At 39.0% G+C, this 27,285-nt stretch overlaps 2 protein-coding genes across 3 annotated transcripts in view; both read right to left on the bottom strand.

The window, feature by feature from the left end:
- Positions 1-18,681, bottom strand: part of zcchc14 (zinc finger, CCHC domain containing 14) — a 31,629-nt gene extending 12,948 nt beyond the window's left edge. The window contains exons 1-6 of the mRNA XM_040132200.1: positions 17,271-18,681; positions 15,371-15,592; positions 7,626-7,857; positions 1,606-1,676; positions 1,324-1,395; positions 735-802 (exon numbers count right to left, since the gene is read on the bottom strand). Coding sequence (XP_039988134.1) covers positions 735-802; positions 1,324-1,395; positions 1,606-1,676; positions 7,626-7,857; positions 15,371-15,592; positions 17,271-17,765 — 1,160 coding nt within the window. The 5' untranslated portion in view covers positions 17,766-18,681. The remainder of the gene's footprint in view (positions 1-734; positions 803-1,323; positions 1,396-1,605; positions 1,677-7,625; positions 7,858-15,370; positions 15,593-17,270) is intronic.
- A 3,923-nt stretch (positions 18,682-22,604) lies between these two features.
- jph3b (junctophilin 3b) overlaps positions 22,605-27,285 on the bottom strand; it is a 59,110-nt gene continuing 54,429 nt past the window's right edge. For both annotated transcript variants that reach the window (XM_040132765.1, XM_040132766.1), the window contains one exon: positions 22,605-23,421. In XM_040132765.1, coding sequence (XP_039988699.1) covers positions 23,341-23,421 — 81 coding nt within the window. In that variant the 3' untranslated portion in view covers positions 22,605-23,340. The remainder of the gene's footprint in view (positions 23,422-27,285) is intronic.

Raw genomic sequence — 27,285 nt, 5'->3', positions numbered from 1 at the left:
GCTGGAGGAGTTTCTGACCACTAGTAGCACTATGGAGCAACATTTTTACGAGGAAATCCCATTTTTGTTTTTATCATGGGCATGAGGATGCACATGTATGTACAAAAGTGAATGGCGATGCAATACACATTCCGGCCAGGCTTCATGCTTTTTCACTGATTGACAGGTTAAGGCTGTAACGCCCCAAGAAATGTAGCAATGAGCTAACAATACAGGCAATGCTGATAGCACACAAACATGGATAGAAACACTGCAGGATTTTAATTATTCCGAAAACGGACTTTGCAAATATTTAATCTGGAAGAAAATTCATTTAACAAGTTTGTGGAGCATCAAGGATATACACAGTGCATTTTGATGGGGGAGTGTCAGGGTCCTGGAGTACACTTCAACATCACTTCAGCAAGGTGAAATTTAGTTGTTGTTAAGTTACTCTTGAAACATCCACCACATAATTGTTAAGTATCAGTGCTGACATTTTCCAGTCAAATAAGCAAAACAAAAACAGGTAAGTGATGTTTCTGTCATTCTGATGGGATCCAATGTACGGAGCTCCACTATGGTAACCAGTGGATGTGTATTTGTTAAAAAAAAATTATTTTCCATAACTAAAAATTTAAAGTAGCTAAAATTTCATTGTTCATCAAATGCTCTCCGCAGCTGGAACACATCACCATGAAAGAGAAACAACAAACTAAGTGACAAAAAAGACAGGTTAGGGTTATGGGTCTAACCTGGGGTCCAGTTCTATGGAATGAGGGAGGAACTTCTCCACTCCTTCATCAGGAAATGCTTGTGACAGCTTAGAGAGAAAAGGTCAACAAGTAAGAGATAAACACACACACAAACTAAACACATTGTGTCATTAGATTTCTATGCGGATGATACCGTGCTATACATCCCCATAAAACCTGACTTATCAAACAGTTTTGACAGTTTATGTAATTAAAACTGAGATTACTAACAAACCTGATTGTTGACAAGCCTCAGTGACTGAAATAGCTCTCCATCCCCAACTACATGTATTTTAACTGCTCATAGTCGACAACTCTGTTAGTGGGTGGCTCAAACCAAAAAACCCTCAAATAACAAACAGTATTATTGTTATTTATTCAGAAAGCACCAAGGAAAAATGTCTGTCTACCATAATTACATCATAAACAATAATTAATAATTCATTCATTCATAATTTTATAGACCCTTTACACTTGTGAAATGTCAATCTATAGAATAAACAGTACTGAAGACCTTTTACTATTCTCTGAACCTGAGTGTAGCCTGAAATTATTTCTATCAGGGAAAGTGTAATTCCATGGTCCTGACCTGGGACAGAAGCTCTGTCACCTCCTGTTGAGTTCGGACAACAGATAACACAAAACCATCTGACCAGCTCACCTAGAGGAGCACGGGACAATGGAGAGGAGGAGGAATGAGAAGGAGCAGAAGTAGGAGGTGATAGAGTAGAGGAAGAAAGAAACAGGTGGAAGGAAAGGGTAAAAACATGAAGAGATGAACAGAGAAAATTTGGAAAAGTAAGCAGGAGTCAATATGAATGTGTTTGCATATGTATTTGTATAGTCTATGTGTTGTTTACACTGTACTAACCTCGAACACATATTCATTGGTGTCTTCAGACTTGTGTGTCACTCCTCTCAGCACCACCCTCTCAATCACCACTGAAAGAAGAGTAGACTGTTACACAGATGATAAACCATACTTCACAACTTTACACATTCCAATAAAGCTTGGCAAACTGCTCTAAAACATCATACATTTTGAGGCAGTTGCTTTAATGCATCAGTCATTTAGGATTGATTAGTTGAAATGGCCAGGAGGAATTTAAACTTGTCCTACTATCAAACTAATAAATCATATGAAGACATAAACCAGAAGCTAGAAGTGAAGTAGTTTAATATGACATCAAGTGTAACACCATGACTCGACTTCACGGGAAGGTCAAAGGTCAAGGGCAGCTAATGTACAGTACTATAGAGCTGGTAGGGATTCAGTGTTTTGCTCAATGAAGCATCTTAATTTTAGCTGTCCCATAACACTAAATGAATTTAGTATACAGTATATGCAAGACATTGGTGGGATTGTTGACAAGCCTCAGTGATTCCATGTGGATTACTTCTCCAGGAGCTGAGATGTATTTCTTGTATTAAGCTGCGAAATAGCTCTGGGTTTTTTTTGTTATTATTATTATATACTGTATGCATTACCACAAAAATACTAAATAGCCCATGAAATAAGAAATAGTAATCCAACATTATTTATTATGCATCAATATTAATTATTATTATTAACTCTAGGACAAGGACATTAAACTTAGTGACAGTTTTGTAGTCTCTTTTTATCAGGTTATAAGTCATCTGTAAAGCTCTTTGAATTGCACTAACTATCTCTGTGTACAGCATTGACAATGCTTTGACACAATTACTTCTCAATATATAACCCAAATAAAGTTCATACCTCTAACAAACTTCTTCAACTTTCTTTCAGTAGCCTCAAATACTATTTACACCTCCCCATTTTCCTGCTAATTCATCACCACTTTTGCTGGACCTCTAGCTGTATATTCAAATACCAATGAGCTAAACTCATCTGTGAGATCTAAATATGAGAGCTTCTCTTGTCTTCTCTTTTCCATTCATCCATAAAGATATGAACTATCTGATACTCCTCGACACTCTCCCATGTATATATACAGTACACTCTAATTTCCCATCTGGACAGAAACTCTGTCTTGTCTGCACTGCCAAAGCCCTCCCCAAAGGGGCTACTGTACAATTCAATCAGGATGCTGCTCCCCACATGGAATTCAACTTCCCCAAATTCTGCTTTCTGTCCAGTCCCACCTGTGCACTACCCAAAGCTTGACTGTAGCTATTTGTATTTAAAACACTGGTGCTGACAGTCAAGGGTACTATGGTCAGGACCTCTTAATACTCATCCAGTCCTAAACACTGGTGCCCCCCCCCCCACACACACACACACACACACACACATACACCCACACACACACCCAACCCTACCCCCAGTTTTACTCCTAAACATCCAGTGTAGCCTAAAAACACATAGCACCCATCTCTCCCTTGCCTTTATACCTACAATAACATCCTCTCTTCCACATTGCATGTAAGTTTGTCTGCCTCAGGTGGAGAGGTAGGTTAGGGCTGCCCCACTGCCATTAGATCTATTTCATTAGATAGATAGTGAGTTGAAATGGTGGCAATGCTAAATATATGTGTGTGTGTGTGTGTGTGAGACTTCCAGGTATCAATTTAGACACATTAGACTCCACAATTCTATGTGAAACAACATCAGGCATGCAGGGACAAGCAGCAGAGGAGGGGAAGACATGAAGAGAAAGAGGAGATGAATAAAGAGAGGGATAAAAGGAGAGGAGTTACTCTCACTGCGCATGCACCCACACACACACTAAGACTCACTCTCACACACACACACACACACACACACACACACACACACACACACACACACACACACACACACACACACACACACACACACACACACACACCTCACCGCCTCGCTGTGTGCCTGTTGGGCAGCAGCTGTGGAAGGCTCAATATGTTGTCTGCCATTCACACTAATCTTGGCTGCCACACACACAGGCAGACACATACAGAACTGGACTCACACATTGTATTACGTCCAGCAGTGTGTGTACATGACATGCTGATGAGGTGATCAAAAGAAGAGTTTCAGTTATCGCCTAAAGAGATAATGCACTGATAAATATCCCTAAAGTTGCCTCTGTGGCTATTGCTTTACAACTACAATTACGATGTGAAAACATGTTGTAAGACCAACACATGAGGTGTAGCTCATTATGCCTGACCTGAGTTATCAAAAACTGTAAACACACACTGGGAAAAAGGTAGGGAATGGCATATAAACTTAATTGTGTATGTCAGTGAGAGTGTGTGTGTGTGTGCACACTTCTCTGCATACCTGTTTTATGCGTTTCTACATACTGAATACGTGTGTTGCGTGTGTGCACATTTTATGCTGTTGACAGCTATGCGGTGTGACCATAGCGAGATAGTTAAGTATTGTGTTACAGACAGAGGCGCGGGGTCAAGACAATAACAGAATGACCTGCGGAGGCTCGCCCCACCTTAAACCACATACCCCGAGACTGCAGCTGATCCTTGGGTGATTGATTTCATATGGTTAATAACAAAAGATTTCGTAGACGATCAATTTACCTTATGAAAATCAGTGAGTGTGATAATGACCTAGAATGGAGAGTAACACACTGCGGTCAACTTTGTTATAATATGTGTTTTATTTAAGACCCTAAATACTGTGATACACTCACACAAGTGTTTTCACTTTGCTGGATTAGACATCACCTCATTACTGTGTGGGTGTATACAGACAATGTTTGTTTAACATTTCCCTAACTGTCCTGGTAGCTCTGCCAAACTTTAACTTAAGCAGAAGTGTTTAATTCGTGTTTAAAGTTCTATTGATCCAAATTTTTATATTAACTGAATCAAATGACAAGCGACAGTTACGATTCCACAGAGAATTATGATTCAAGGCATTTTCAGTCTCTTTTACCTATAAATTTTGGTTTTACAGTCACAAATTTACTGTCTGGGTCAGTCTCACCACTCTCATCAACCTCGTCTTCTGCTTCAGAAGGATGACGTAAAAAATAAACTATAGACATGTTAGCTATTTAACGCAAAATAGCATGCAGACAAAGTTAGCAACTAACTGGAGAAAGAAGTTAAACATTTAGCAGCTAAAGTGCCAGATATTTTTCTAAGGAGTTGGTACAGACCATAACAGATCTAAAAGGAGAGTGAATATTAGACTTACGTTTGTAACACTGACAGAAACATAACTCCAGGAGAATTCTAATGTTGCTTCATGCTGGATGTGTAAATATGCTACCTATGTGATAACACATTAGCTTTAAAAACTGAAAACTTTAGCTAAAGACCCAGATATCTTTCTAAGGTGTCTGTACAGACCAAGCAGACCTAAAAGGAGAGTGCATACTAGACTTACATTCGTCAAGTAGATAAAAACGCAATGCTAAATGAATGCTAAGGTTTCTCCATGTCTGCTGGATGTGTAAATACACTATTTATTTGCTAACACGTCAGCCTACTTTTAAGAACTGCACTAATCATTATTTTATTACTGACAATCAAATAACTAAGCGTAACATGAGAGGGATCTAATTCACAAAAAATGTGAATGCGACTCTCAGTTCCCCTCAGTTTTATGGAGCATTTTAGAATCTTTTAGCTTTATGCTTTGGTATTATGGCTCACAACTTCACTCTTTGGTATGCTCTCACCCATTTTATTAGCATTGTTTCCAGCCAAGCAAGTAACAATTTTTAGCAAACAAGCTACGATAAACACACTGTAAAATAACCAGTTAGTTATCGCTTGAACCACCCCCTAGTTATGCTGCTATAGGCCTAGACTGCCTGGGGACTTCCCATGATGAGCCGAGCTCCTCTCTCCTCCTCTTCCCCTCCATCTGTATGCATTCATATCATATCAATGCTCGTTACTAACTTGACCTCTTCTCTCTCCCACAGTTTTGTGCTTTCTCGTCTCTGTCCTCTCTCCTACTGTCACTTTCTGCAGGTATTTTTGCCCGTGGTGCTAGAGATGCTGGATCTGCGACTGCAAACAACCCACTGCCCCCATGATCCAGCTCAACACCCACTGCTTCAACTATTATGATTATCATTACTATTATTACATTTAGTTTTGTTACTATTATTATTCACCCTATTATTATGATTATTAGTTTTATTATTAGTCTCATTGTTATTATACATCTTTATGTTGTACGTGTACTGTGCTATGCCCCCCCCCAACCCAGCCGGTCGAGGAAGATGGCCGCCAACCATGAGCCAGGCTCTGTTCAAGGTTTCTACCTGTTAAAAAGGAGTTTTTCCTTGCTGCTGTCGCCATGACTTACTCTCTAATATATATATATTTCTATAGAAAAGAGCGCTGTATGAATGTGTGTGTGAATGGGTGAATGTAACAGTAGTGTAAAGCACTTGGAGTGCTTGATAAGACTAGAAGTGAGATAACCTCTGTCATGATTTGGCGCTATATAAATAAAATTGAACTGAATTGTCCAAATGCTTATGTGTGTACATACTATATATTGAGATATATATATATATATATCAATATATATCAATGTATATATATCTATATATATATAGATATATATACACACACATATATATATATATATATATATATATCTGTGTGTGTGTATATATATGTGTGTATATATATATATATATATATATATATATATATATATATATATATATATATATATATTTATAAATTAATACACACACACACACACACACACACACACACACACACACACACACACACACACACACACACACACTCACTCACTCACTCACTCACGGTCAGATTGGTTTGGAGTTATTCTACCCAGTAGTGGCCAAAAATTGATTAACAAAGCTTTTTAGGGTAAAAAAAAAACATTTTTTTCTATATTTTACATATACACCTCTGAGATTTGTTCTGCTACTTAATACAACAGAGGGGGTGAACAGAATTTCATTTGTGGCATTCAAAGCATCGATGATTAAAACTGAAAAAATTATGTTTAATCTTTCTGAATTTAATATGAGAGATGCATGACTTTGAGTTCAAACTTCAGCAGCTTTTACTCAATCTATTGTACGCAAATATTGAGACAGATCCTAAAGTTTTATCACAATAGGGATTATTGATTTAAAAGGTTTGGTAATGATTGCTCTGACGAAATACCCTGAACCTGAAACCACCATGTTGGTCTTACTATAGTTGTGAGGACACTCATTGGCATAATGTTTTCCCTAGCCTCTTACCCTAACCTTAACCATGACAACTAAATGTTTAACCCCAACCCTTACCCTAACCTAAAGCTAATTCTAAGAATGGCCCTAAGACCACGTCTTAACCCTCAAACAACCATTTGAAGTTGTGGGGACCGGCTAAAATATCCTCACAACAATGGTTTCAAACCAAAATTTGTCCACACACACACACGCACGCACAAACACACAAACAGACAGACAGACAGACAGTCAGACAGACAGACAGACAGACAGACAGACAGACAGACAGACAGACAGACAGACAGACAGACAGACAGACAGACAGACACACACACACACACACACACACACACACACACACACACACACACACACTCCTAAGCCTTAGGGCATCATTCTTTAAACTTAGTTGTAGTGTTCGAATGTGCCAGCATGCCACATCTTGTTCAACTGGGCTTAACTGGGTGTGTAGCAAGACACACACACTTCATGCCAATATGCACAGAGGGAGGATGGGGGTGGAACAGTACATACATACATACATACATACATACATACATACAGTAAAACAGAGAGACAGAAAAGTAGGACGTAAGAAAATACAACAGCACAGTAGAAAATATTTCCATTACAGAGGCCCATATGTATTATAAATAGTTTGAAGTGTTCTTCCATGCGTGAAGCAACAATTTAGAAATGTAGCAGTCATATAAAAACAACTTCATTAAAGACTGCTCCAGTAGCTCACCTTTTCCTGCTTTCCCCTTGGTCTTTGTTGCTGTTACATCCAGGCCTTGCCCAGCAGGTAGAGAAAGGGGCTGATGAGGAGGTGGTGCAGGAGGGGGAGGAGGAGGAGGAGGAGGAGGAGGAGGGAGGTCTGGGAGAGGAGGGGTGAGGTCTTGGCTGCCCGTTTGGTCTCCTCGTCCCATGGAGACCCCTGTGCCCAGCCCTGAGACTGTGCCAATCTCTCTGGTCTGGCTCTGGAGTACAGGGGTGAGAGATCATTTATCAGAAGAGAGGTTAGGACCACAGAGCAAAGGTCAGGGATAACTAGATACAGCACAGGACATTACCTACTCAGCATTAAGTAGAGCTTGTTTGCCAATGGAGTGTGGTACCAATATAACAGTGACCTCAAGGTGCAGCCCTGAGGCAACTTTCAACGGAAAGTTTGTCCTTGTGTCATATTTATCATTCAATGTGAAATTTATCTCTGTGTACAGATGAGTCAACCGCAAAAAGGAAAATAGTGAATTCTGCTTTTGTAGAAACGGTCCTACACTTTTTTCCCCCTCTTCTCAAACAGTTGGCTTCACAGCCCCATATGGGCACAAAAACAGACACAAGGCGACATTCAACAACCATCTAGATGAATGTAATGCTTAAGCTCTGTGCTGTCACTGCTTGAACAAATTCGAAGACTATGCAATGCTTTCTCCAGGGTTGGCAAAGAGAGGAGAAAGATCTGGCAGCACAGAACAAACCAATATTTAACCAGGCTGAGAGGGCGCTCTTATTTATAGCAATGCCCTCGAGGAGCAGTTGAAGGGAGAGGGAGTTGATATCCAATCACACACTTAAACCTGGAGCTGCCTTTTACTGTTGGATGAACTGCTGCTTCAACTGAAATTGGGATTGATTTGCTTTGCTCAGGAGCATCTCAGGAACTGATCCCAAATCTCCAACCAAACCTTTTTAACAATGTTCAGGAACTGCAACTTGCCAACAATTATCATCCCCTTACAATTGGACTTCTGTCACATATGGAAAACTCCACTTTACGATACTCCTGTCATCAAAACAATCTTTTTGTTATTATTTAATTTCATTAGTGTGGAATCTTCATCCCTTTAACTTCTTTATTTCCCTGAACACCTTTCAAGAATCCCCAGAGATTAGGCGAGATATTATTGGTTTTAATCAAGGGATCTTTCCGTTTAAGAGTTTCTCTTTGATTCTAAAAGATCACCAAAAATCTCATCATTTATCTCTTGGTGTCAGAAAGATAATAGATTTTCTGCTGCCAAACTCAGTTGTAGCTGCACTGGATTTATATTGATATCGCATTGTATCATATACATGCGGGATTACTTAAAATACACCATAGAACAATAGCTATAGCCAGGTAACAATGCCAAAAGGAATTTTTTGTTTTAGGGTGGAATTTTCCTTTAATTTATTTGTCTACGCCTTTTATTAGTTAGGCTCTTTAAAGCTGCTGTATTCAATATGACCAATGGATCAAATGATTATGTATAATGTGAAAGGAGCTGCCTGTAATGAAAAACCCACAGAGAATTATCACCAACTCTGCAGTTCTTCTGAGCTCTACAGAGCTTTTCAGTGTCCTTCAGCTCATTGTTTTGGTTTGATGACCCATAACTTTACTTTTTTGGTTCACTCTCAATGCTCTCATCAGTCATTGCCAGTCACAGGCAGCTGTTTTCACAAAAAAGTTCTGAAAGATCTACAGGTCCAGCAACAAACGGCAGATACAACTAACATAGTGTAGCATTTAGCAGCTAAAGAGTCATGATTTTTTTCTTGGTAGACGGCAGAGACCAAAAGAGAGTCAAAGAGAGTGAATATTGGTCTTACATTAGTTAGTTGTCCAGAAACACAATTCCAAATGAATTCTCATGTTAATCTGTCTCTGCTGGATGTATAAATATACAACTGTTTGCTAACGCGTTCGTCATACCAACTTTAGAAGGTGTTAATATGCCAGTTGTGTTTATAGCTTGTGGTGCTGCCCTCAAGTGGCCAAAAAAATCAGTGAAAGCAGGTTTAGGTAGAAAACGGTCAAAGCAAAAAAACTTTATAGTTACAACTGATTTTATTTTAACCAATTTATCTTTCATGAAGTTAATGCATGTTTTACTGAAAGCAGAAGAGTAACATGTGGCAATCCTGTACCACAAACAGTCAGTCTCTAACACAAACAACACAGTTCGTAAATCCCTAAAGCCCACAAGATTATGAAATATTATCTCAACCCAAAGCCAGTGCTGTGAGCAATTTCTCACTATAATACACTGTTTATACATTTAATTACATATTATTCTTGACTTGTAAACGAAGCAGGAAATTCAGGGCCACTGGACATATTTGAGCCAGATATTTCTGTTTGTCATGGAAATTTAGCCACTGAAGTTAAACCAGAGTGATTAACTTGCCACTAAGTGAGTTTTATGTAAATAAGGGTAAAGATTTAATTAATCATGCACTGTATCTTACAACGTAACATGTTCTGTATAATGTATGGAATGTGGACTGAATGGGCCAGTGAACATTTTAAGTCACTATACTTACTGTAAATCATTGCTATGTTTAAAAACAGTTGGTAGATGTAGTGTGTTTTTGTATCTAACCTTGTTTAAATAAAGGCTATTAATTCTACTTTTTGATTTCTCTATGTCATACAGTTCAGCAGGAAAACCCCTCCAAATGCTGATTCATAGAATTAAAAATAAAATTATTACATTGGAGTTATGAGTGTTCAGCTGTTTCCTCCATCAGAGAAAAATCATATTGTAGAATAGTGCAGTAGATCTGAAAACAGTTAGGTGTGCTACTGCCACATCCGCATGTTACTCGCTCAACCTGCTAACTCTCTGCTCTGTCTGCTGTAAGTGAGAGGGGAGGAGATTCTAACTGTAAAACTGTAGGTCCATGAAGTAAAAACAGCACTCACGAGAACATGAATCAGTAGGAAGGATTATGAGCAAGAAACAGAAAAACAAGAAGTGTGGAAATGAAATAAAGATATGTTTCAGATACTTGGACAACATGTGAACCTCCCCGAACAGTACAGTAAAAACAATTGAAAACTGTAAAACCCAGACTGTGTGCTGACAGCAACTTCTCCTCCTTCTCCTACAAAAGTAAGCTTACTCTAATGTTTATTCCGACACTGGCATTTTTTATAGATATATAAAGCGCTCATATAATAGGGTGATTATGCAGGTCTGTACAGGCCCAACAGATGTGGCAAACATATTGTATGTGCTGTTCATACCACTGCACTTCGGTTGCTGGATCCCGATGGAGAAAACCAACTTCGACTATTTTTCTTCTGGAGTGACTCGGCATCCAGCTGTTTTGTGTTAAAATAAGCTTATGCGAGTTGACTTAAAAAACTGGACAAAAAACTTGCTACAGCAACCAGTCCACTAGTGCTTTGGTAGAAAGTAACCAAGCATATTTGATCAACTACCCTTTAAATACAGTTTTGAGGGACTTGGACTTGGATATTGTTATGTTACAGCCTTACTTATTCTGGTATGACCAGGAGCTTATGGTGGCTAATGTTAGCTAATGCTCGCAAACTTTAAATAGATATTGCTCTTGCCTACTTTTGCTACTGTTACACTATGCTTTATAATGTCACAGATAAATATTTTATTGAGTCAAGCAAGAATTAAATGCACAAGGAGAGGATGTTTGTTGTTTCCTGTTTGTGGCTCCATTCCACAACTACTGATGATGACCTTTAAAACTCAAGAGAATCATGGGAAATGAAGGGAAATTCAGTTTATCCTTTATTTGCCACCTGCGGCCACAGTGACAGCTGTTTCGAAAAATGTACATAGTTAAAACTGCATTAATTTATTTAATGGCCATCTGGGGCAGTAGAACTAGTTGTAAAGACAACATTGACATATTATGACCTTAAAAATTTGTTGTGGAAAATCTGTTTGCAAACATTTCCCATTCACACATACAGAGAATTATCAAAATCAGATTTATCAAAAGTTTTTTTCGCTTTGAAGTCGCTGCCTGATGTGTCTGATGAAAGCTGGGAGAGTAAACCAAACCATTAAAGCTGCAGGACATAAAACAAAAACAATAAATTACAAGACACTAAAGAAGCGTAGAGCTGAGAGACTATAGAGACGGATAATAGTTTTTGTTGGGTTCATTACTACGAGTGATCCCCTTCACATTGCTCATAGTCATTTGATTTATTGTAAATATAAAAATACTGATTAGTGCATTTTTAAGTGAAGGTTTTAAATACTTATTCCACCATTGATTATGTGAGACTTCAGTGATGGCTACTACTAGACCAGTAGTGAAAGCTTTCAGACTTATTTCTGTTACATTCCCCCCAGCCTCCTAGCACTTTGGCTAACATTAACCTGGTTGCAGTAGAGATACACACTGTTGCAGCCTTCAGCCTTCAGCTATTCTGTCAAATACATCTAAAGTAGGTGACGGTGGGCCCGGATAAAAGCTGCTCTACTGTAGATAATGAATGTGACTCCTCTGGTCTACAATGAAACTCCCTTCAGAGTTCCCTTCAGAGCACCAAGGGAAGGAAAGAGAGCCAGTGAGAGAGGGAGAGTAAGAGCATTTATAACTTCCTAAGGATTCACTGGAGACACACATACACATGCAGGCACTCACAGACACAGACACAGACACACACACACACACACACCACAGAGGGTTGATTTCAGCATAGAGAAATGTGCTGACCTGCACTTAGCAGGAGCCAAGGGCAACAAAACACTAAATACAAACGCTCCTCTCTGAGCTGGGTACTTTCCCTTCACCGCTCACACATGTTTAAACAGTGTGCCTGCCTATCTCTGTGTGAACATTAAAGTTTGTGTGTATGTCTTTGTGGAAGACAGGAACAAAATCACCAGTATTTTGCGTCTTTTCATCTCTCTTTATCTCACTTGCACTGATAAATAGTTTCTTTCTCTTCCAAATTTCTATCAGTCCTGATTCATGTCTAAATAATCCATCTTCAAATCTCTGCTGAATGATCCCAGATATTACTGTAATTATAGTTAATGTACCACTCATTTCCCTGCATCACTGGGAAATCCCCTCCTCTCCCTACCCGTGTGATTTCCACCTCTTATTACAACACTTTTAGGCAGAGGGACCACATTTGGTTGTAAACAACTGCAGTCTTTTTCCTCTGCCCTCTTTTATCATCAGTATTTTGATGTTTTATGGTTGACCACTGATGTTGTTGTTAGAGATAGTATTTTTTTTTTTTAAATAGAGTACATTTCTTCATATTTTTGAAAACATTTATCAAATGATAGGGGTTTGGCTCATCACCATAAAAAAGATGGAAGGTTTAAACTCCACATCCAGCCTCACTAGCTTAGACTACTGGTCATAAAAGACTGGTCATAAAAAAGATGGGAAGTCAAGAAATGAATTCCGTATAGGGGAATTCTGAACATCTGAGAAATGGAAACTGACAAGTAACGTAATTGTTTTTTTGTATAATCACATGTTCTTAAACCCCTTTTCATGCACCTGTATGTGCAGCCGCACATAGACACACTTACACAAATGCACAAATTATGAGGGTTAATGTATATAGTATGTGTTAATCTAAACAGTATGTGTTTCATGTATGACGGTTGTGCGGGACTAGGCTACAGTTAGTGTCCATACTAAATTCTTCTTTGGCCCCTCTCCTAATTTTCTTGATGGTTAGGTAATAATATGTCTATCACGTATCATATGTTTGGCTTGCGTTTCTCATATGTGTTTGCTCATTGATATGCAACAACCATTCAATCAGGAGCTATTTCATTAAATCTTTTACATTTCCAACTCAAAACACCTGGTTTGTGTTAGCTCTATATTGGCAAAAATCATCCAACAACAACAAGTGACTCTTTTTGTAGTAGATAGAAGAATAACTTAGTAGTTTGCAAGTGGATTTTTTTTAATTATTTGGAAAACCTGTGCTGATGCTTCTCTCCCTGTCTGTAGTCACCACTTTATGGTCTTGAGCAATATTCTTCCCACAGCACTATCTGATTGATTACATGTCACGAGTAATAGCCTATCAACACTGTAGGCTACTGGCACAGATGGGTACAGAGGAATGCATACGCAGACTGGATCAGCTTCAGTGAGCAAATGGAGCTGAGTGTCGAAGCTAAGACAGCAGATATTGCCGAAGTTGCAATAAACACCACAATCTTATGAATTAATTTATTTTAGTTTAAATGTATGTAATTAGATGCTGTAATGAAGAAAACAACAAAATGAGCTGGGTTGAGATAGAAAAGGAAAAAATGCTACCAGTAACACAATGCTGGCAACCAGAAATAAGACAATACACTTACTGCAGCACATTAGCACGTCACTACTGTTACTTAAAAGAAATTTTACTCAAATAGAAGTAAAATTACTTGTTTAAAAAGGTACTCAGATAAAAGTACAAAGTCAGTTAAAATTTACTAAACGTTACTGCGTTACATTTTGAAAAGGTGGAAGGGTTGGAGTAAATATGTTTATGGTGGTAACAATAATATATGATAAAACTGTTAAATTAAATAACATCTTGAGGTTACCAGGCATGTATGCATTGGTATTTGCATTGTCTAATACAACAGTCCTGCAATAAATCCTCCATTCATGAAGGCTATAAAATTCAGTTTTTATTACCAATGCCAAGGGAGTTATGTTTTCACCCTTGTTTGTTGGTTGGTTTGCTTGTTTGTTTATTTTTCAGCAGGAAAAAAGTACTGAACAGATTTGCACCAAACTTGGTAGAGCGACGGGGCATGGGCCAGGGAAGAACATATTAAATTTTGGTGCAGATCCAGTTAAAGGGGTAAATCCATGTTTTTTTTTTATCACTTTCCTTGACATTGCAAGATTTAACACTGCAGCATTTTTCAACATTTTCGTCAATTTCTCCAGAAATTATGTATGGATCTTCTTTTTTTGATCTAAACAATTCTTTTTTGACATTTTTATCAATATTTGACCTTGGCACTCTCCTGAGTGCCATTCTATTTAAAATTGTTATAAAGTGTATCAGCATTTTGAAGGATGTAGTGTGGTGCTGTTGAGCTGTACTGCAATCTACAGACACCACAGCAGGTGTCCATAGATTTAGCAGTAGTTTTGTGTCAGAAGTTTTGTTTTTCTTCATTTTGACGATCATTTTGAAGATTTTAATTTTTAACGCAAATGTATATTGGTTCCAAATATTGGTTATCAGTGTCCTTAACTACTAATAATTGGTATCAGCACTGAACAAACCATATTGGTTAACCCCTAGTTTAGACATACATGAACAGAAATTCAAGTTCTACACAAGCCATTATTTCAAACAATTTAACTTTAAAGAAGTTTCCAGTCTGTGGCAGCATCTTCTGGATGTATTAAACAACAAATTAAGAACCAAAAAATGTTGGTCTAATGTTGGTCCTTCCAATGAAAACTACACACTGTAGCATACACTACAAAAAAGTTTCTCCCTCTTCTGCATTCACTTAATACCAGAATCAACTGAAGACATAAACTGTCTTTAGCCAGTTAGCCTAACTCAAACTACCAAATATTAAAGAAATAGGATAAAACTACCAGAACTGCAGGTGGTAATGAAATCCTTTTTACCTCTACGTACATGTTTTATTTATTAAGGAACTGAAGCTTGCTCTATTGTTAAAGGTACATGAACACTAACAAAGCCAACAAACTGATTATCTTGCTGCCTACCCTGTGCCAGCAGGTGCAGTGCGTGTGGCAGGGTTGGCAGGCACACAGAGGTAGGTAAGCAGGCCTGGTGTTAGGCAGGGAGCAGGCAGAGGGGGACAACGAGGCAAGAGACAGGGACACGGTCTGATGGTCACAGTGGTCATGTGGATGAGTGTAACAAACGGCAGTTCGATCCCCATCAGGCCCTATTGCTTCAGCCTCTCCTGCTCCTCTGCTGCTCACCTGGAACAACCAACAGGTGCAGTAAGAGGCCGAAGAGTACAAATATGACTACCTGTAACACAGCTGGTAAAGATGTGGCAATACTTGTTTTTAATCTGTCCATGAAAAGAGATGAAAATGACTTTCGCTGTCTTCTGCCGACACGTGTCACTATAAAGCAGTGAAACCATATTAAATTTAAAAAGTATTAATGATTAATATTACAGTCATCACACTGAATCTTAAGTATTGCTCAACTTTTTGCCCAAACCTTTAGTGGCTATGACTCAGTTATTCTGGATGTGTTGTAGTTATTATGTCTTGTGTTACATCAAAATAAGCATAATATTGTTTAAAAACTGAAGCTTTGAGAGCCTTGAAGATATAGTTGGTACCAAAAGAGGAAATCTATCGTAGAAGCTATAAAGATGATGATGATAATGGATTTACCAGAAATCAGTATGTCTTTTTGTTAAATCAACTAAAAAGAATATCTTTTTAATCTTACCTCAGCTGTGTTCAACATTCTGAACTCCTGTTCACTGACAGTTTTCACTTACAACCATGTCATTTACTTTGTAGACCACTGAATAACACATGACTGAGGTCTGTTGTGTTAACAGGCAGCCTGTCATTGACTATGTCTCACCTGTAATTTTGGTGTATAGGTAACATGTGACTGTGCTGCATTCATTTGCTATATAGTTCCTGTGCTGGTTTCAGAAAAACCTAAAAATGTTGCTTGTGTTTCACTTGCTAGGATGACACTTTCATTTCCTCTGAGCAGGTGAAAACCTCACCTGTGTCCAGGGGCCTGGTGGATGGGAGGAGGTGGTGATAAATCAGAGCACACTGCACTGGATGGCAACACCCAGTCCCCTGAATTTATGACAGGGCACCTTCTCAGAGGGATGAGGATTCACAGCAGAGCAACAGCCTGCAGCATGTTCACTGTGTCACCTGCTTTATCAGCTCTTTGATCAAACTTTTTGTCAACATAAATCAGTCCTTCAAGAGGACCTTTACTTGTACTGAGTTTATACCCTTCACAAACCAACAAGACTACACAGGAGCTTTTTTAGAAATACTTTCACTTCCTCCCAGAGTGCCCACATTAAACACGCTGAAATTCTCTTCCTCTCTGTTGGACTTATTCCACCTGATACAGTCTATTTTTATATACTGTACATGCAAAGTGTTTATCATTGCACGGTTGTGTTGGTAACTAACACAGATAATTAAAGTTCATCTACCTTTGTTTAAAGGGAAGTTCTGTGTCTGAGCATCTAAATGTTGAGAAAGTTGCATTTCTGCTTAAAAAAGAATCCTAAAAAGGTACAGTATGTATTTGAACATTTTTGCCAATAGTTTCTTGACCTACTCCCCTATTTGCATAAAAAGTTGCCAAGTGATTAAATTTTATAGTCTGTAATGTGTTTTAAAGCACCATCTGCCACTGAGATTTTTCAATTTGTTTCCAAGTATTTTCTACTCTTCACTACACTAGTTCCAATAAAATTGTTTCCTAAAAGAATGTGATTTGCATGGAAAATAAGTGAAATTATTTCCCCTACTAACAGATTTGTAAGATTAAGTCTGAACTGAAGTTACAGCTGGTCCCAAGGCTCTCTACTCCTGGTAACCCCGGATATTCTATGTGAACATTCTAGTGGCTCTCCACTCTGAGCATCCCTCTCACCTGCAGGATGTCCTGGATCTGGCTTAGCTGCTGCCTCAGCACCTGCTTCTGGTGGAAGCTGAAGGCCGGGTGGTTAGAGGCCATGGTGAACAGCAACAGAAACTGCTCCTCTGTTCTTCCGTCGTTCAGCGCCAGTCCATAGTTATTGATCACCGTGTCTATGTGAGTCAGTGTCCGGTACAGGACCCCTGCCGCCTCGCGGCTGTCTGAGCCGAGCAGGGCGAGGGACACCAGCAGCTTGCTGCGCACCACTTCGTCGGTGATGTTGGTGAGGCCCGAAAGGTCTGCGGGGTTGTTGGCTTTGATCTCCGCATCCCGGAGGGAGTGGTAGTCCTTGCGGGCCAAATCCTCTAGGCAGGAGCCGAGGAAGCGGAGCTCGATGGGGACGCAGAGGTCCAGCAGCCCACACAGGAACTCAGCTCTCTGGGCTGAGGTGAGGGAGGAGAACCAGCGGTACACCCCCTCCCTCTGGACACAGCTCCGGCTCTCCACCATCCTCATACATCCACTTAAACGGGGCCCGAACTATTTTTGATTTGAAAACAACTAGAGTTAAAATGTCAGATTTTCAAATGAGAGTAAACTTGACAACAAAGGGAGCGCGTGTGTAGGTTATGTGTACGTGCGTAATTGCTCAGACGCGCGTGAGCAGCGCTACTCTCAAGTGGCCATAAAGTCGGAGCTTATTTGTCAACTTTCATTGTCAAGTCAGTGACTGAGGCTGTTTCTCACTTAACACCCTCACTGTTTGTTTCCACACACGGCGGCCACAGGAGTGAAATGAAAGAAGTAATAGTCGTTTCCTTTGTTGGCGGACCGGTGGCGACAGAGCAGCAGGCCTTTCTGAACCATAATCTCTCCAAAGTGGCCTCTTGTTTTTGTTCAGCACGCAGCACGGCAGTCAGGAGTCCCTCCGCCGTGTCCCCCTCCGCCGGTCCGACCGCAGCCCCCGTGGAGGTACAGAAACTGTTCTTGCAAAATGGTAGAGGAGATGAAAACACACCGCCCCATTCAAGGAGACTGGCACTCATACGGAGACTTTTTGATCGGAGCCGCCCCGCTCTGCTGTCCCGTACTGCACAAAAATCCCCTCATGCAGAGTTGCTCCTTCGTCCTCATGGTATTCCCAAAACTTCCAAGGAGCCGTCAGCAGAAGCCCAGCCGCCACCAAGTATCAACCGCTAGCAAGACTGTGCTGGGGTTAAAGTTTGAAATGAAAGCTAGTGTGGCCTAAAGCTGCTGCTGCCGCTGGAAATAACATTATAACATTTCCGAGACATTACCTATTCAGACAGTGCTTTGGAAAAAAATCTCACCGATGATACCAGAGGATTTGTTCAAATGTCCATGAATGAATTTAGTGGTAAACGTAGTTGTACCCTCCCTGCATTCAGCATGAGTCTTGAAGTCGAGAAAAACCAGCTGTGTTTAACATTATCGCAACTCTGGCAGCAAAAAACAGCCCACTATAGAGAAATGTCTGCTCAGATTGGCTGTGTCCCCTATCTGTAATCAGTATCTTTCTCGTGATTGGCCCAGAGGGATATCCGCTACCCTGCTATTTCACATCTTTTTCTCATGCGCTCATACATATCCTTGCTTAGTTACTGGAGCTTTAAAGTAACAGGTACACGTGTATATAATGCTTTTATGATCGTCTCACCAAAAGTCGAAAGTTAGTTTTTACATTCCCGACGACCAGCTATGAATTAAACCTTTTAGTCGTATTACCTTTTGGATCTAAGAAGGAAGCTTAACCGATATCACGCCAAACGTACTTAAGCTAAAAAAGAGGGAAATCGAATTAGAAAATAGCGTGAGGGTCGCAGTGTCCAAACACATTAAAGATTCTGGAATATTTTAGGAATACTCTTGTCGCTATTATTAGTTTTTAGAATACCAAAAATAAGACAAGTTAACCTTAAAGCCTCTGTGATGAGTATAAAAGGGTATCATTACCATGTAAGGATGATAGATGCGGTTTTGTAATTTCATGACAGTCCGTGCGGTGGTTCACTAAAGCCAGTGAATAGATTAATATATCTATATATATCTATATCTATATATCTATATATATGTGTGTGTGTGTGTGTGTGTGTGTGTGTGTGTGTGTGTATATATATATCAGCCACAACATTAAAACCAGCAACTAGTTTTAATGTTATGGTTAAGTCCTCAGTGTCCTATTGTGAAGCCCCTTAGTGTTGTTATTTTGTAGTTCATATCCGGGACCAGAAGATGGCGTCATATATTCATGCCATAGGCTATATATAAAGATGGTCCATGTTGATGCTGCAGCACACTTGCTGAAGTATGTGGTGTTGCATCCCTGATGACACCTGCCTATGCCTGCTCACAGATGATGAAGACGTCACTTACTAAAGATAATTTAAGATTGTTGGTTAAACATAGATTTAGATTTATTCTGTGTGATATGTGTTAACAATTTAATATTTGTTTTACCTCTACCTGCCCTTCTGTGTTATTCTTCTCTCTCTCTCATCTACATCAGTAAAGCTCTCACTCCCTCCAACTTCCCTGTCATTGAGAATGTTGGTCTCTAGAAGTAAACCCCGCCCCCAAAGACAGGCCACGCCCCACCACTGACATTTATTCATTTAATACCCCTCCCTCACATACTTTTACTTCTATCTTTGTGAGGACACTAATTGAAATAATGTATTCTGTGGCCCCTTATGCTAACTTAAACCATCAAGCAAAGGCTCTGTTCAGACAGCAGGCAAATCCGATTTGTTTCTCAAATCAGATCTTTAAGACAGACTGTCTGTACTGTTATTTGCAAGTGATCAGATCAAAGTTGTGTCTCCAGATATCATCAGCTTATGGGCTGCTGTGGTAACAACGTAGGTGTAGCTATGCTGGTGACGTGATTTTCTAACTCAGAAGCATAAGATATGGAGGTCCATCATCTCACCCTCCAAACAATCGCTCCATCAAGTTGTCCTCCATAGAGCCAAAAAACTATACTCTCTGATAGCATTCATGGATTCTGCTTTCTCCGTCGCTCTGGATTTAACGTGGTCACTGTGTGTTGCGTTGCAAGTGACGCAAAAGACCCATTGAAATCCAATTTGAGCAGTCAAAATGGATTTCAATGTTTGACCGAGATGCATATCTGTAAAGATCCGATTGGAATTGCCTTTCAAACCATTTCCAATATGGTTTGGATTCAATTTGCAAAAATTTGCATTTCATATGTTTTTTTGGCTGTCCAGACTTTCTAATATCAATCCGGATACAATTTGGATATGTCAAAAGGTGGATTTGGCCGGGCAGTCTGAAAATGTTCTTTATGCTTAACTCCAACCCTTAACCCTAACCCTAACCCTAAACTAAACCTAATTCTAGCAAAAAAACACCAAGTCCTTTAAAGTTGTTGGACCGGAAAAAATGTGCTCACTTTCCCAAAATATCTTCACTTCCAAGGTCTAAAACTCAAACTGGTCTTCACAAAGATAGAAGTACAAGCACACACACACACAAAGTATTAAAACAGAGAGATTAAAAACACAAGAGCCAAGAGTCATTTTCTTTCCAACACTTTCATTATTTTCTCCACATAACTCAAAAACAAAACAGTAATTCCCAGAAACATAAAGAAAGAAAGAAAGAAAGAAAGAAAGAGAAAGAAAGAAAGAAAGAAAGAAAGAAAGAAAGAAAGAAAGAAAGAAGAGTCAAACTATATAGAGAGAGCTTGGCATGCTGTAGCATGCTGCGGATTAACCGGGCGGCGCAGGGCATCATCACGGGGCTGATGGCATACAGCAGAGTTCTTAAACCTCTTTGTGTCTGGGACCCCAAATGAAATAAAAATATATTGTTCGGCCTCGCGGGGTGCAGGCACATTAGACTGAACTCTTGTAACAATGTGGGGAAACACCAGAAATGAACCTACTACTGAGTTTGAGTTCCAATCCATAGTTTGAGAAACGCTGTCAGACAGAAAAACAACAGCAATATACTCCCTGCCCCCCTTAAGCTGTTACCAATGGCAACAGGGTCAGGCATCCCTACCCATCACATGGAAGGAGGAAGATGCACACACATATTCACACACTCTGATGAGCATTCATGTGCACACATGCAAACAAACACAGATGCTGGTCTGCCAGATGGTTTGGGGGGACAGAAAAAAAAACATTTCAGTTGACTATAAAAATAGACAATTGTAACTGGTATTTCTGACTGTACTTTAGTCACTTAGGGTCTTGGATCGGTGGAGGAGAAGCTGAAGAATGGATGGAGTAAATCCTGTCCTTGATCTTGGCCACTGCTGCCTACTATGCTACAACAGACTGCATCATTTCACTAAAATTCTCTCAAAAAGTTTTTTCAGTTCTGCATGGAGTATCACTCCAGCCCCATATAGAGACTTCATCTGGTTTCTGGCATTTACTGTTTTACTCAGCATTTTGTGCCACATAAATTGTTCTCCAGACACTGCTCCTATCAAAACATAACATGTTGTGTGTGCTTCTGAGGCTTTTTGCTTTCAGAATAAATGCACAACTAAGATATTACAGTAAATATGCATGCATTGTTGTAGTTTTATCAATTTGCACTACAAAAGAAAGGCAGTTGGCGACTAGTATTTTTTTTCAGAAATCTTGCAAGAATAGTATAAAAGGTGTTTTCTTCAGGCTAAGTTCTGAGAGAAGCAGTCAGAGACACTGATTTATCAATTTCATTTTGTCTTTTAAGCTGTATTTGTGGTGTTACACACATTTATCTGAAGGCCGTATTTCCTCTAAATACTTCTGTTAGTGGTACAGTAGGCGCGCGGCTTTGCTAAGGACGGTCATCCTTGAACGACCACCAACTCAGAGGAAGCTCCCTCGCCTGACTGGTGCGTGGTAGAGGTGGGTGGGAGTAGAAGAAAGAGACTGAGAGAGCACAGCTGTCAGCTGATGCTAGTAGTCTAGATGTGGATGAGCAGTGACTGTGTCCTCATGAGATGCTCTTGTAAAGTTCATGAACAGCATGAAAGGCCACTGAGCTACTTGGAGACAATGCGCGCACACACATACATTAACATACACTGGTGGAAAAGACATCAAAGGTTGTTACAAATGCAAACAGGCTCACATTCTGCACAAAAACCCATTTACACACATGTGCACTGCCAATGTAATGTATGTACAGTATGCAGATATGCACATAAGCATGCACTTATTTGTTCACACGCGCACGCACGCGCACGCACACACACACACACACACACACACACACACACTCTTTCTCACTCCCTACACAAAATGAAGAATTAGAGGAAACGCACATCAGAGCAAATACGGATGAATGAGAGGGACAGAGTAGATGCGATGTGTGTGTGTATTTGTGGAAAGAGAGCCAACAACCATCCATGTATCCAGGCAGCACACACATGGCAGTTCAAGCAACATAGACACACACACACCTTGAACCATCAGTAACAACACTTGGGCAGGTGGAGGAACCAAAACGCAGGAGCTATTTAAAGAGGGGTGGAGGGTTAGAAAATAAAGAATATATCCATCAATGTATTGTACATGACAGAAAATGTTAATAAATAAATTAGAAGTTACAAATCTGTTGAAAACTATGATTTGAGGATGAAAAAGTCTGTCTCGTCAGTCCTGTCTGCAGACAATGGAAGCAGACATCTTGCTGTAATGCCAGCTGCATCTCTCATGGCCTGGGATTCAGACAGGTTCAGCCCACTTTAATCTATATGTGAACTGTTGAAGCTCACTTAAGTCCAGTTTCTGGACTATATTATCTCTCTCTGGTCCGGTTACATGGACTGGTTCACCCGTCTTTCATCCACGCCTTTGGGCTACCCACTTGAGCATCTCTTGCACGACAACTAGACCAAGTTTATCCAAGGTTATCCGGGGTTAGCCACCTTTAGCCCAAATGATGGTGGAGTCCTCCTTGGTCCTAGTCTTAGTTGAGCCAGTTTGCAGTCCTCTCACCAGGAACACAAAGGGACAGCAGATTTGTCATAATAATCATATGAATTTATAGTTGTTGTAGCATAGATAGGCTGACTCCGAAAGCAGTGCTGTCTTTAAATAAAAAAGTGGATAAACAAAATAGCCACTCCAATGTTGAGCAGAATCACCATGACAACCAGGATAGAGCTGTAGGCCTGCGTGGGAGAGAGAGAAAGAGAAAGAGAGAAAAGGGGACCATGTCAATATTAAATGAAAATAAAATAATAAATAAATAATAAATAATAATAAAAGGACACACACACAGAAAGCCATTTTCACACATACAATATATCTTACCTGCACAATACATACAAATGTACGCATAATAATTTATACTCATCCATTTACCTTTCAAAAAAAGCATGAAACAACAGCCAACACATTTGTATTCCCTCAGTGTGTCACCGATTCATCAACAAAAATGATATACAATACAAGAGGATTAATTGATGAGAAAGTAAATGGATGCACAAACTTCTAAACCAACCAGTGGTTATGTGTAGGTCGTGAGGTGCTTTGTTTTAATGCAATTTAAAAGAAAAAAAAACTGTTTTTGACTTAAAGGTCAATGACTCTTCTCTATTTTATCAACATATTCCTATTAAATTGTTACGTTCATTGGACCTTGCATAAATGTATGCGCATCAATCAGGGGAATTCTGGAAACTGTCACTTCAGCTGGAGGAGCCTCTTTTACTAGTTCAGAAAATCCTGCAGCCCTGAGGTTTATAAAACTTTTTAAAAAAAATAATGAATTCAAACACACAGGTGTCAAGTTAAATACAATTCTTTGACATTTTGAAGATCCAAGGATTTCACCTGACAGCCACAACATTCTCTTGTACTGAGGAAATGTTAATCTTGGTTATTTTGCTACTGTGGCGATGCTAAAGCTACTGACTCTGGGGCTTGTTAATAGTTGATTTCAGCCACAGTTTGGTTGATGTTCTCTTCAGAGGAAACCCATCTTTTTGGGTATGCTAACAACTCTGCCTATATTACTAATATACCATGCGTGGTCACTGTATTTGTCAGGGCCTGTATTTATCAAATTTCTTAGAAACTAAAGAATGAATGATAGAGTCAACTTAGAAGTTAAAAAAAATGTCACTTAGCATGAAGGATAAGGAATAAGGCACATATCAAGGGAAAGACTCCTATTTACAGTGAAGAGTAACTTTTAACAGCATCTTTCAAGTGATCGCATGATTAATCATATGTACAGTATGCTCAGAGCAGGAATAGCCAGTCAGAGATAGGTTCTACCCCTAAATCTGCCCCAATATTTTTCTGCAAAAACATATCTAATTTTAATTTTTCAGTTCATTTAATTTGTGACAAATTTTTCATATCTCCACCAGCAATTAACGTGAAAATAAAAACAATCTAACATATTTATAATGTAAAAATATATTAAGTAAATGACTAGTGATGAAATAATTGGATATTGGCTAAAATGGAAATAAATAGAAAAGCAAATTGGAGCAGGAAATGGCTGGTATACGAGGTGCATCAGAAAAATCATAAGAGATATCACAATAAGGAGAATTTAGTACCACACTGACACTGACAAATCAGTTCCAGCTTTATGTGTGTTGTTTGCACCCCTGATAAAATGATCATATGTACAAATCAAAAGCAAATAATAAGCCTATTCCGACTTATACACATATTGCTTCTATTAACACATTATTTATCGTGTGGAATGATATTTTGTGCAATCATTCCAAAAGATGTCTGACAATGTGTGTGATCACCTTTCTCTCAGATCTATTCTTAGCCAATTTAAGAGCAACAACCAATGAATTATTATTGTAATAATAACTCTAACGTAGTTTAAAATTTGAAAAAAAGTGCATGGAAAAGTACCCAGCAGCAAAGATGACACATATACACAGTGCATTGATGAAGGAGCAATTTGCATCTTAAGATAAAAAACACAAGCCTTTGTTGATCCCACAGGGAAGCCCACTCTCTCTGACAAGGTAACCTCAGAGGTCAAGCTTGGCTGTAGAACAGCAGCCTGGAGTTGGCAGGGAGTCCATGCTTGCTCACTGACACTTCAGCAGATGCTTGCTGACAACATGGGTCATGTTGGTGAAGGCCAGTTGTTCTGACCACCTGTCCAATCTGGGTAAATACTTGAAAGTGAATCTAGTATATTCACTGATATTATCATCGATGCAGCAGCTATTTTTAAAATACCATGTATCATTTTCCCCTTGCCTGAAAATCAACACTTTACTGTTATTAACATGGAGTTTATTTTGGTCTTAATAGAGGAGTAATCAAAAGAGGAGGCCTATGTTTTTAATTAAATCTACTTCTAAAATAATTTTAACAATAGCTGCAGTGGGAGAGGGAAAATGGGACTAACAATAACACTACACACTGATATTAAGCTGCATTAGTGGAACACTGTTGTAAATGAATCCGTCCAGAGTACCTGCTAACAAGGTTTCTGCTGATCAATCCGCTGATAGGCTTATCGCAGATCTCTGTCATACTGATTACCAGACCAGGTGGATGAGGTCCTACTATCATCTGCCTTTCCAACCTCTATTTAGTAAGAAAAATGTGTTCTTTTTTATGTAGCCACAAACTATGAATGTACTACTACTATGTAGTAGTATTCCTGACTTACAGATATTAATACTTACTTTCTGTGTTTTTTACAATGATAGTTTCTACCTTTCATAAGAGGTTGGTTGATTACTGAATAATAAAATTATTTTTTAATTATTTCATTTGTACCAAAAGAGCACAGTCATTCACAATTATTTTCAATGAGTAAATCATATGGAAAATCTCAGATCTTATGTGCTATTATCTGATATGCCTGTTAAAGGAATAGTTTGACATTTTTGAAAATTTTCTTATCTTCCCTCTTGCCCAGAGGCAGATTTTCTTACCTTTGGAAAGAGCCAGGCTAGCTGTTTCTATCTGCTTCCAGTCTTTATGCTAAGCTAAACTTAGCAACTGCTGGCTGTTGCCTCATAATTAGCATAGAGATATCACATTGGTATCATAAAGAAGCAAATATGACATATTTCCTGTTGCTTTAGGAATATTGAACAGCCCAGGATTCAAGTGAGTAAATTGAATTTTTTCCTGGAAAATATGCTCATTGAAACATGTTCCTGTGAAATGGGACTTCAACGTCAGGAAAAAACTTATATGAGACAAAAGTACATGGTATTCCCCTTATGTTAATTACATCTTTTTTGGGATGATAAAAGGAGGTGTGGTAGTTTATGTTGCTGCATTTTAAGCACATTTAAAATTGCCTTTATAAATCTGTAATTATAAATCTATTTCACTCTTTAGTTACTGGTACTGGTGTAGCGCTCTGAAATCTGCATTTTCTACAATTATTTCTTCAATCCTATAGTTTGACTAAGTGATTGCGGACTTGCTACTAAAAATGCTGAACATACTACTTATTTTTTTAATAACTGTTATTTACTTTTCTACAACAGAGCTGGTTTATTCTTAATCCTCCTGGTGTGTAAATCCTGAAAATGCACATAACATAGAGCAATACACCTCAGGGATAACAAAGATCAGGTTAAGTATAATCACAGTACAAAACATGTGAGCCCCCATTTGGTGTCCTTTTCCCCATCAAATACCTTTTATAACAGAATGCATATTATCCTGAAGATTAAGTGCTGGCATAGAACAAATAATTTTTCTGCTTATTGGCATCTTCCCTTGAGCACAGAGAACTGCCATTGTGAAACATCCCTTAAATAAAAGTGACTTAGACTCCTTTTCCAACATTTATAAAGTAAAATCATCAAAAAGACAGTTTTAACAGCTATAGTTTACTTTAATCAGTATGTTTTATATTAATAATGAATCAAATGACTATGTGTGATGTGAAAATTATCAGTCACGGAGACAAAACCAGAGAAAATTAGGGAGGGTGAATAATGGACTTACATTCTTCAGGTGGCCAACTGCAAACGAATGCTGTTGTTGCATTACGTATGCCCAATTTTTGGCTAACATGTTAG

Source organism: Xiphias gladius, chromosome 8 (genome assembly GCF_016859285.1).
Source record: "Xiphias gladius isolate SHS-SW01 ecotype Sanya breed wild chromosome 8, ASM1685928v1, whole genome shotgun sequence".
NCBI classification, from domain to species: domain Eukaryota; kingdom Metazoa; phylum Chordata; class Actinopteri; order Istiophoriformes; family Xiphiidae; genus Xiphias; species Xiphias gladius.
This window is presented reverse-complemented; position numbering and strand designations above follow the sequence as displayed.